At 43.1% G+C, this 12,583-nt stretch overlaps 1 protein-coding gene across 2 annotated transcripts in view; it reads right to left on the bottom strand.

The window, feature by feature from the left end:
* The window catches only part of PDZD3 (PDZ domain containing 3), a 47,709-nt gene that overhangs the window by 23,003 nt on the left and 12,123 nt on the right, over positions 1 to 12,583 (bottom strand). For both annotated transcript variants that reach the window (XM_040424973.1, XM_040424964.1), the window contains exons 3-4: positions 8,552 to 8,616; positions 5,043 to 5,254 (exon numbers count right to left, since the gene is read on the bottom strand). In XM_040424973.1, the coding sequence (XP_040280907.1) occupies positions 5,043 to 5,254; positions 8,552 to 8,616 (277 nt within the window). The remainder of the gene's footprint in view (positions 1 to 5,042; positions 5,255 to 8,551; positions 8,617 to 12,583) is intronic.

Raw genomic sequence — 12,583 nt, 5'->3', positions numbered from 1 at the left:
CGAGGCTACAGGATGTATCTCATCTTGTATCCAGGATAGAGGCTGTATCTCATCTTGTATCCAGGCTAGAGGCCGTATCTCATCTTGTATCCAGGCTGGAGGACGTATCTCATCTTGCATACAGGATAGAGGCCGTATCTGATCTTGAATCCAGGCTAGAGGCTGTATCTCATCTTGTATCCAGGCTAGAGGCTGTATCTAATCTTGTATCCAGGCTAGTGACTGTATCTCATCTTGTATCCAGGCTAGAGGCCGTATCTCATCTTGTATCCAGGCTAGAGGCTGTATCTCATCTTGTATCCAGGCTACAGGCCGTGTCTCATCTTGTATCCAGGCTAGAGGGCGTATCTCATCTTGTATCCAGGCTAGTGACTGTATCTTATCTTGTATCCAGGCTGGAGGCCATATGTCATCTTGTTTCCAGGCTAGAGGCTGTATCTCATCTTGTATCCAGGCTGGAGGGCGTATCTTATCTTGTATCCAGGCTAGAGGCCATATCTCATCTTGCATCCAGGCTAGAGGCTGTATCTCATCTTGCATCCAGGCTAGAGGCCGTATGTCATCTTGCATCCAGGCTAGAGGCCGTATCTCCTCTTGTATTCAGGCTAGAGGCTGTATCTCATCTTGTATCCAGGCTAGAGGCGCCCAACAGGGTCCTAGAGCCTCCTACAGTTTTCCTCAATAAACTTCCCCAATAAACTTTCGCTCTTACCTTATAATCACTTACCATATTTTCCACTTTATATGATGTGCTGCCATTTTCCCCCCAAAAATGGGGGTATGATCTTGGAGTCTGATCTGAAGTCTGATCTGGGGGTATGATCTGAGGTCTGATCTGAAGTCTAATGAATATTGGGGTTTATGTTCTGATGTGTGATGGAAAATATATTTTTTTCCTCCTCTAAAAACTAGATGCGCCTTATCATCAGGTGTGTCTTATAACGCGAAAAAAATATGCGGATTTGCTATTCAGGATGTAGTTGTTACTAGTACTAGACTATACACAGATCAGCCATAATATTATGTAGGTCCCTCTAATGCTACCAATACATCTCTGACCCATCAAGGCATGGACTACATAAGGCCTCTGAAGGTGTCCTGTGGTATCTGGCAGCTACATGGATTGTACAGTGTATATGCTTTTCCAACACATCTTGTGTGACACCCTTATATATTTAATTATTTGGTATCCCCATAACAACACATGCAGTGCAGTGATCACATTATTTCTGGTGATCGTTAAACATCATGAGTAAAAATGGTGGAATTCTCTTCTGTCACAGGATACCATAGGGACCTGTATGCCTCCATGCCCAGCAAAATTTTATCTTGTATCCAGGCTAGAGGCGTATCTCATTTTGTATCCAGGCTAGAGGCTGTATCTCATCTTGTATCCAGGCTAGAGGCTGTATCTCATCTTGTATCCAGGCTAGAGGCAGTATTTCATCTTGTATCCAGGCTAGAGGACGTATTTCATCTTGTATCCAGGCTAGAAGCTGTGTATCATCTTGTATCCAGGCTAGAGGCCGTATCTCATCTTGTATCCCGGCTAGAGGCTGTATCTCATCTTGTATCCAGGCTAGAGGCTGTATCTCATTTTGTATCCAGGCTAGATGCTGTATCTCATCTTGTATCCAGGCTAGAGGCCGTATCTCATCTTGTATCCAGGCTAGAGGCCGTATCTCATCTTGTATCCAGGCTAGAGGCCATATCTCATCTTGTATCCAGGCTAGAGGCCGTATCTCATCTTGTATCCAGGCTAGAGGCCGTATCTCATCTTGTATCCAGGCTAGAGCCCGTATCTTATCACGTATCCAGGCTAGAGGCTGTATCTCATCTTGTATCCAGGCTAGAGGCCGTTTTTCATCTTGTATCCTGGCTAAAGGCGCTCCAACAGGGCCCTAGAGCCTCCTTTCAATTGTACAGTTTTCCCAAATAAACTTCTCTTTTCGCTCTGTTATCATTTATAATCACTTACCATATTTTCCACTTTATAAAGATGCACTGCCATACTCACCCAAAAAATGTGGGTCTGATCTGGGGGTCTGATTTGTAGGTCTGATCTGAACTCTGATGAATATTGGGGTTTCTGTTCTGATGTCTGATGAAAAATATATTTTTTCCTTCCTATACAAACTTCCTATATCATAAGGTATGTCTTATAAAGCGAAAAATATGGCACATATATCATCATTACATTCACACATAGAAAGTTTCATTCAGCTCCAACAACGCCTTCTTGGTGCCAAATTGCTTTTTTTTGTCAATGAGTGTAAATTAAAGGCTTATATGGTATATGGTAAAATAGCACCTAGAAAAACTACAGCTTGTCCCTTTCAAAAAAATAATACAGCTACATTGACAGAAAAATAATGTTAGTGTTGGCTGTTATGGCAATAAATGTGGGAAGATAAAAATTAGAAAAAATTATTCTGGCCACCTCCACGGGTACAGCACCCAAATTTCCACCAGTAAAAGGTGAAAGCTAATTTCACACTAGCGTTGAAATCATCCTGCAGGCTATTTTGGCAGAGGAACAGCCTAGCGAAGTGCATCGTATCCGGCATAGCCAAAAAGAACCGGAGTACAACCAGGTCCCTTTGCCTATAATTGGACCTGGGGTGAGGATCCAGCCTGTTTCGGGAATTCATGCCAGGATTCAGACAGACAAAAAACTTATTTCAAGCTGGCAGCTCAGGAAGGTGTGCCCTTTCTGCTGCAGCTCTCCCTGTGACAGCTCAGGGGGTGTGCCCATTCTTCTGCAGCTCTCTCCCTATCACAACTCAGGGGGGTGTCCTTTCTGCTGTAGCTCTCTCCATGTAACTGTCACAGCTTCAGCTGGTGGCAGTTGAAGGATAGAATTGAGCATGTGCTTCCACCTCACTGGTGTTACTGAGGTGGACAGAGAAATAAGGAAAAGAACAAACAGCAGGTGGCGCTATACAGATAAAATGTATTGAATTACTCATTTTCTATACTATATTTTTAGTTACATGCTGTCACAGACGTAGTAGGGGGGAACACCAAAAGACAACAAGAAGGAAGGGGAAAGACACTAGGCCTCACCGCTAGGGAAGGAAAAGGGTCACACCTATAAAACCCTGCTCCTGGCCCTAACTCCTATCCGTATGGACACCTCTCGATGGTAGAGATACCCATACACAGGAACCTAAAAAATCCTGGTGACCCTTGGATGCCCTAAAGATAATGACAGGGCACAGACAACCTGTTCCTTCCCTGGTGAAGGAACTAGCGTCTCACTGAGGCCTAGTAAACAACCGGGGGGCGGGGGGGGAATACAAAACACAAGCGGAACACTTAACTTCTGATGATGATGGATGAACAGGACTTCAACAAGAACCACACTCCAACTCTTCCAAAACCAAATGAAGCTATCCCAAACAAGGAGTGATGGGAAAAGTCAGACTAAATAGGGCGAGGTAAAGGTCACATGATCCACACCTGAACAGGAGGTGTGGACATACCAGCAACACACAGACAAAGTGAAACCAAAAGAGGCTGTCAGATCACTAATGTGTAGATAATCTTGCAGACCTTCTGTGACCTGTCACAGATGTGACACATGGAAGTATTCAGATCCAGGTGCTGGTTTTTCGTAGAACAAGCCCTTTAATATAGCAATGATAAATTGCCAAGTACTGTATGAATGCTGTAGACGCTGCTTTAGTCAAAGCCATGAGATCTTGTTATAACCAGGGAGATCTTATGGTCGAACACCGTATGCTGCCAATGGGGGTTTTGGGAAAACACTAGGCACACTGGGATCCCAGGAATTTCGGACATAGATAAGACTGCCCCTGCATAATATTTCTTATTCCGGCACCATTTATATGATTGTCCATGTAAAAGGCACATACCAGGAAGTCAACCTGAACTAACACAGACTGCTGAATACACTGAGGGGCATCTGCACCAAAAGAACAATATATCCCGCAAAGGACTATGATACTAACTAAAGGGGATGCCCAACGCAAAAAAAATAAAAAAATTTTTTGGTGTGTATGCAAAGAAAAAATAAAAACTTTATAATATACTTTAATTTTCTAAACTTTACCAAATTCAGTCCTTGTGGTCCTAGAAGTGGAGCTTCTGTGATGGGGTTTCAGGAAGAATGCTTCGACTGACTCTCAGTTTGTCATTAAAGGGGCCATGCCCTTCTCTGTCTTAAAAATCAGCTATGGCGGAGACGGGGGGCAGGCTTAGTTAATGAACTGGGACAGACAGACAGCCCCCTTCATGACATCACCAACACAGAGAGGGGGAGGAACCTCTCTGTCTGCGTCAACATTAACAATCACCTCACAAGTTCCACTTCACGTTAGGGACTGAAATTGGACAGTCAGTGGTGTTTTAAAAATGAAAATACATTGGTAAGTTTTCATTTTGAATTTGCTTTTATGGCATCGGACAACTCTTTTAAAGGCTATGTACACCTTGAGAGGCAATTTATTTTTATGATTGCATGTTACTCATTTATGGCTAAAAATCTTTTTTTTTATTGAATTTTATTTAAAATATTGAGCCTGTCACAAAGAGTTAACTGTTTTTCTAGCTGTGTGACTGGTACTTTCCTTTTGTGTAGGTCATCTAATAAACCTGATCTCTAAACTACTAAGAGGTCATTAACACTTATGTAAGCCACATTCCTATCAGTAAGATAAGAACTGAGCTATAATGAGCAGAGATAAGGAGTCCATCTGCTCCTGGTCTGACGGAAAAGCCAGAAAATCCTAAATGTGCTTCTAGAGCATGTCAGTCCTGTACAGAAAAAAGGACTCTATGACTCCATATTTTTAATAAAGACCAATTTAAAAAAAAATTTTAGCTCTAAATGAGTAGAATGCAATAAAAAAAAAAAAATTCCCCGAAACGTGTACATTGCCTTTAAGCTATGTGTATGGCCTTTTTACATTGAAGTTAGGTTTTAGCATGAATAAAATTCAATTCTCCTATTAGAAAATCATACAAATAATAAAACATCAAAACTGAATCTTGAACCGTAATCAGAACCATCTTCTCACCCTGATGTGCTCCTGCTCATGCACGTATTCCCCGTTGATCTGCAACAATTGGTCTCCATTTCTTAGTCCTGCAAGATAGGCTGGTCCTCCGGGAACAACTTGACGTATAATATGGCCATCTCGGTCTTCCTCCATCCGCAAATGGAATCCAAATGTGTCGTTAGCGTCTTTTCTCAGCACACATGCTCGAGCTTCCGGCTCTGGATCTGTCCCTTAGAAGAAAGAATAATTTTATGGTTTTTGAGTTTAAACAAAGGATCAATGTAGAAAAGCTTTAATGCAAACATAACCCAGTGCATGACCGCCAAAAGTTATAATGTAACTTGGGCAGTATACCCTCGTCCAGAACATTTACATCCCCAAAATGGGCTGAGTGGTCACAGCCACCACCGGCTAAAGAAATGTTGCATGCAATCTTTCTCTGTGTAAGAACATGCTGGCTCACCTACAGAAATGCCTGGTGACCTGCTTCTACCTGCCAATCTTTTCCTCCACCATGCCACCCTAGTACATCTCCTGGGCCAATGGGTGTCTAATGCCAATGTGCCCCAGGTTTTTAAAGGGGTTATGCCTTCAAAAATATTCTACATTTTTCAAACCAGGACCTGGATTTGAATACTTTTGTGACCGAATGTAATAAAAAAAAAATAGCAAAGCCACTGAGCTATTCAATAAAATGTATTTTTATGCTCCCATCTTCTGCTTGCTCCTTTCCTCACTTCTTAGTCCACCTCACTAAGGTGGTGGCACAAGCTCAATTTAAATCTTCAACTGCCACCAGCCATATCTTCTTCTAGAAACTGTGGCAGTTACAGGGAGAGAGCAGCAACTGAAAGGAAACACCCCCTGAGCTGCCAGACAGAAATAAATCTAGCAGAACAATTGGAGTAATGAATGTGGAGATCTCTGGACCCATGTGTGGTACAGGGCTGGTTCTAGCATTGTTAGGAAGAGATCGTCATGTACAATATGTTGTCTGATTCTCATTTTTACATCAATCATGGCATAACCCCTTTAAGGACCTTTGGTTCCTGCTGCCTTGGTGCCCCAGATTAGGAAGCCTTCTTGTCTACGCAGTAGCCATTGCTAAACTAGACTGCTCTGGGGGTAAGAACCTTGGAATTCCCTATGGGAAAGTCTGTAACCCCTTGTGGGGGTCAATGGCGAAGATTGCACAATCCCTTAGACTCCCCTCATTGATTTAGGCCTACACCAAATCTATTAGTGACCCGGTGGGTACCACACATCTCTAGTTGGCCATTAGGACATTCTGTCAGACATTCTGAAAATCAAAGAAACCTAGGGATGCTTCACCGATCACTACCACTTACATGATCTTCTGTGCTGCCGTCCACAGAAATTTTGCATTTGGTTTCTAAAACCTAATGGCATTGGAAAGGCATTTAAAACATGCAAGTGAGCTTGTTTATCTGCAAGCATTGTTAGGCCTATTTCACACTTGCACTGTGGCTTTCCTTTTTTAAAATACGGCTGAGGATCTCAAAACCGGGCTAAAATGGTTCAGTTTTGTCCCCATTCATTGTCAATGGGGACAAAAATGATCAGGATGTATTCCATTCCATTTTGTTGCATTATTTGATCGGAAGCAAAACCACTGCAAGCTGTGGTTATGTGTCCGGTCTGCGAAAAGGAACAAACGGAATCCACTATGAAATGTAAGTCAATGGTGTCGGATCTTTTTTTTTTTTTTTTTAGCATTGACAATGATTTTTATACCAGATCCGGTTTGTTCATTTTATATTTAATACAATCGGATCCGGCCAAAACTGATGCATCCGGATGTATTAAATGGCATGGATCTGTTTAATTTTGGTTTTCAGATCCTGTGTCGGGGTCAATTTTTTTTATTATTGCATTTTACTCATTTTGGGCTAAAAATCATTATTTTTAATTGGTCTTTATTAAAAATATTGAGCCGTTCTGTCACAAAGGGTTAACTGTTTTTCTAGCTGTATGAATGGTACGTTCACTCTGTGCTGGTCATCTAATAAACCTTATCTGTACATTACTAAAACGTCATAAACACTTATTTAAGCCACATTCTTAGACTACATGCACACGACCGTATGTGTTTTGCTGTCCAGAAATTGCGGATCCACAAAGAAAAAACAGATGACATTCGTATGGCTTTTTTTTTTTTTGCAAATCCATTGTAACAATGCCTATCCTTGTCCGCAAAACAAGAATAGGACATGTTCTATCTTTTTTGAGGGGCTACGGAAAGGACATACGGATGCGGACAGCACTCAGTGTGCTGTCCGCATTTTTGGCGGACATATTGATATGAATGGGTCCGCATCCTATCCGCAAAAGAAATGGAACAGACACGGAAACAAAATACGTTTGTGCGCATGATGCCTTATCAGTAAGATAAGAATTGAGCTTTAATGAGTGTTTATAAGGTCAGAGTTCAAGAGCCTGTCAGCTCCCTGCCTGACGGAGCAGAGGGAAAATTCAGAACCAGCTACTAGAGAAACTCAAAGCTGTGCAGAAAAATGGCTCAGTATTTTTAATAAAGACCAATTGAAAAAATGATTTTAGCTCAAAATGAGTTCAATGCAATAATTTTAAAAAAATTGCCACCAAATGTGTACATAGCCTTTAAAAGGGCTTCTGTCAGCCCACTAAACCGTTTTTTTTTTTTGCTTAATAATAACCCCTACACTGCGATTTATCCATACATAAGTAAAATAATAATTTTGGTTCAGTAGAATTTGCTAAAACCCTATTTTTATAATATGTAAATTACCTTGCTACCAGCAAGTAGGGCGGCTACTTGCTGGTAGCATCCGCATCCTCCGATGGTAATGACGCCCCCTCTGCTTGTTGATTGACAGGGCCAGGGAAGGGATCTTTCTCCACTGGCCCTGCCTGTTTTCATTCAATATCTGGCGCCTGCGCCGCGGCCGTACCTATCTTCAATCGGCGCAGGCGCACTGAGAGGCGGCCACTCACTCGGCCGCTTCATCCTCAATGCGCCTGCGCCGGGTGTAGATGTCACGTCATCGGCGCAGGCGCATTGAGGATGAAGCGGCCGAGTGAGTGGCCGCCTCTCAGTGCGCCTGCGCCGATTGAAGATAGGTACGGCCGCGGCGCAGGCGCCAGATATTGAATGAAAACAGGCAGGGCCAGCGGAGAAAGATCCCGTCCACTGGCCCTGTCAATCAACAAGCAGAGGGGGCGTCATTACCATCGGAGGATGCGGCTGCTACCAGCAAGTAGCCGCCCTACTTGCTGGTAGCAAGGTAATTTACATATTATAAAAATAGGGTTTTAGCAAATTCTACTGAACCAAAATTATTATTTTACTTATGTATGGATAAATCGCAGTGTAGGGGTTATTATTAAGCAAAAAAAAAAAAAAAACGGTTTAGTGGGCTGACAGAAGCCTTTTAAGGAACATAAGCTCCCTATGCACAAAAGGCAGCATTGTGATTTGGGGAAAGCAGCTCATAAATTTGCTTGGTGACATTTAAGAGGTTACAAACCTGGATCTTCTCCAAGACACAAAGCAGGATTATCAATCCCTAATTTTGGGTTGAATGGAAACTTCCTAAAAGAACAAAGAAGGAAAGTAACCTTTATCAAAACACAATATATGCTTAGGAAACTACAGTACAATAGTGGAGAGTCCTTAGGATAGGTCATCATTATTTGATAGGTGATGACCCCCCACCGATCAGCTGTTTGAAGAACCCACAATGCTCCGGTGGGCCACTGATGTCACGTTCATTAGTCACATGGCGGTTAGAGTGTTGCCACATCATGTTCAGTTTTTGAAGCCAAAATCAGGAGTGGGTCATGCAGCTGTAGGAATGGGGAGCTCGCTGTCAGTGACAGTAGAGCTTCCCATAAAGAAGGCATGTCCCTGCCTCCCCCACCACTCTATGTACACTGCTGAACGAGCAGGAAGCGGGAATGTGGTTTCCTGCTTTGGTCCCAGCAGTCATTTTATCGCCGGTGGCAGGGTATCTGCATGAGACGCTGGGTCTTAGCAGACCCAGATCAGCTCTGCCGTGATGTACAACCTCTCTGGTGACTGCATTCCCCTTGTAACTATGTCAGCAACAGTTACAGGAGAAATCAGCAGCATAAATATATACAGTATTTTAGTTTTAATTTTCCTGGTTATAAAAAATACTAAAATAAAAATAACATTAAAAAAAAGCCTCATGGATCACCGGAAAAAAAAAAAGGTACAAAAATTATTTAAACAACCGAACAGAAAAAAAAGTTATGGCTTTCAAAGACGCATACACTGAACAGAGGAACAGCCTGCCAAACTTCATCATATCCGCCATAGCCGGAAAAGGGGCAGAGCAGCGCCAGGCCCCATTGAATGGTAGACTATTCCTCTGCCTATATAGCACTATTATATTCCACAGCACTTTACAGACAGTAGCATCACGCTGTCCCCAATGGGGCTCAAAATCTAAGTTTCCTATCAGTATGTCTTTTGAGTGTGGAAGGAAACCAGAGCCCCTGGGAGGAAACCCAGTGTGTAAACTGCAAGATTTGAGGTTTTTTTTTCAATATAAATAGTAAAAGGGAAAATAAAATCACCAAAAAAATCTTAAAAAATAAATTTAACATAAGAATTGTATTTATAGGGTTGTTTCCATACCAAAATTTTGATTTGGTTTCGATACCAAAAAAAAGTATTGCGATACTCGATACCATGCGAAAAAAATAAAATGCCAAAAAAAGGCACGTGCATTCCACATTTTATGGAACGTCCGGCTCATAAGGGGTTAATTGCCGCGGATCGCAGTGCCCTGTCAGAGGCAGGGTGCTGGCAATATGCCTCTGCCGCCGCCTGCATTTGTAATATATTAAACGTTAGTTATCATTGGTGGTGCAGTGGCCACAGCCTTTCCCCTCCTCCGCTCCCTCATTGGAGGCAGCGGCAGCAGCAAAGGGGGAGGGAGAGACTGCTTCCTTCTTCCCTGTGCTGCTGAGGGAACATGGTGCACGCTGAGAGCAGCGCGATCCATATTCTCTGATACTGGGCTGTGCAGTAGCACAGCCTAGTATTGATAAAAGACAAATCCCGGTATCGTATTGATACCGTGCTAAAAGTATCGATTGGATATCGAAAGTTCGATACCCGAAACAACCCCAATTTAAATAAAGGGTAATTTTTATGCACACAGCCGGTGTCCATGTTTTGCAGATCCGCATTTTGTGGACTACAAAACATATATGGTCGTATGCATAGGGTCTAATAATTATCACCCCCGACTACCAGTTTTTGCTTCAATTCATGAACAGAGGCTGTGTCAAAGGCTAAGCAAGGGCGACACATGCATGTAAATGTAAGATACATTGGAATACCTGCAATAGAGGCAGACCACACAACTGCTATAGGGCCCGACAGAACTTGTTTTCTTCCCCGTATGAAAACACTGCAGTTTCACGCAACCACCACTAGGGGGAGCTCAATGCAAATAAATTGCTACAGCTTCAATCATAGTTGTATTAATTCTTATTCACTGAGCTCCCCCTAGTGGTGGCTGCAGGTAGGCAGCTTTGTAATAGAAGGGAAGTAGGAGATTTATCAATCTATTTTTGCCAGTTTCCTGGTGTAAATACATTGAGAAATGGTGTTCAGAATGAGTTACATATATTTGAAGAACCTGTTCCAATTTTTCCAACATAAATGTCAGATAAAATGGGTGAGGCCAAAGGCAACTTTTTTTTATCGCAATCTGTGTTTAATAAAAATTTCTTCTACTTTAAAAAGAAATCTGGGGCGTTGCACATATTCTGCATTGCTTGGGAGTGAACTGGAGCCCATACTAAGTTTTGCTATCGGGCCCTATGAGATCTGTAGACACCCCTTTGTACATGTAAGATAAAATAGGGGCTGTTGTTTTTGGCACTATAGCAACATCATACCATTTAGCAGGGGGTTGCTAGGCCCCGAATATCCTGCCTGCCAGATAGATCCAACTGTATTGCCATCCAAAGGACGGCAATACAATTGAATCTAATGCGGTGGAAGAGCTGAAGGGCCTGTGTTGACATCACAGGTCATGTGACCAGTAAAACAGTCAGTGGTTGAGAAAGACCTGCGATGATGTCACCATCATGTGACCAGTGCAGGAGAGGGTGGCAGTGAAGAGGGGAAGAAGCTGAGGTGATGTCTGCTACATGGGGAGAGGTAAGTGAAGGGAGAGTCAAAGCAATGCTGGGAGTTGTGGTTATTTAACTGGGACTGTATGTTAGGGCTGAAGGGAGGGATGTTATTTACATGAAACTGACTGTTGGAGGTGGCTGGGGAGGGGGTCATGTTATTTACATGGGACTGTATGTTGATAGTGGCTGTAGGAAGGAGTGATGTTATTTACATAGGACTGTATGTTGGAGGGGGCTGGGCAGGGTGATATTATTTACATGGGACTGTATGTTGAAGGCGGCTGTGGTAGGGGATTATGTTATTTACATGGGACTGTATGTTGGAGGGAGCTGGGGCAGGGGGATGTTATTTACATGGGACTGTATTTTGGAGGCGGCTGTGGGAGGGAGTGATGTTATTTACATGGGCTTGTATGTTGGAGGGGGCTGGGGGAGGCAGTGATGTTATTTACCTGAGACTGTATGTTGATGGCGGCGGCTGTGGGAGGAAGTGATGTTATTTACATGGGACTGTATGTTGATGGCGGCTGTGGGAGGAAGTGATGTTATTTACATGGGACTGTATGTTGAAGGTAAATGGTGGGGGGGAATGATATTATTTACATGGGACTGAATGTTGAGAGGGGGATGTTTACATGGGAATGCATGTTGGAGGCGTCTGGGAAGGGGGTGATATAATTTACTTGGGACTGTATGTTGAAGGCGGCTGGGGAGGAGGTGGTTATTTACATGGGACTGTATTTTGGAGGGGGCTGTAGATAGAGAGGGGTGTTATTTACATGGGACTGTATATTGGAGGGGGTTGGAGAGATGGTGTGATGTTATTTACATGGGACTGTATGGCGGAGGGAGGGAAATAGTGTTATTTACATGGGACTGTATGTTCGAGTGGGTGTATGTTCGAGATAGGACTTTATTTTGGAGGGGGCAGGAGAGATGGTGTGATGTTATTTACATGGGACTGTATGGTGGAGGCGGGAATATAACAACAGGGCAGGGGCACTGTAAATCCAGGTGACATTATAGGCGTTCTTATTACTACTGAGGGCTCTATAGGAGGGACTTATAGATCCACCTTATTTCTACTAAGAGCGCTATGGGGGCCTTATTACTACTGAGGGGTCTCTAGAGAGTTTTATTACCACTGGGGGAACAATAGGGGGCCTTATTTGTACTGGGGGCTCTGTGAGGGTATTATTAATACTGGAGGGCTCTTCTACTAATAAGGCACTCTTGGGGAGCATTATCACGGTTGGGGGCACTGTAGGGGGCAGTATTACTATGGGGGCACAAATTTTTCTTCAGGATAGTATCTGGGTGTATTGGGGGCACAGCGAGCAGCAGGATAACACTGTTGGGACTCCAGGTTGGGGGATGATGAT

The sequence above is a fragment of the Bufo bufo genome, chromosome 1 (assembly GCF_905171765.1).
Source record: "Bufo bufo chromosome 1, aBufBuf1.1, whole genome shotgun sequence".
In the NCBI taxonomy this organism is placed as follows: domain Eukaryota; kingdom Metazoa; phylum Chordata; class Amphibia; order Anura; family Bufonidae; genus Bufo; species Bufo bufo.
The sequence above is the reverse complement of the archived record's forward strand: the minus strand, read 5'-3'. Positions and strand labels throughout refer to the sequence as shown.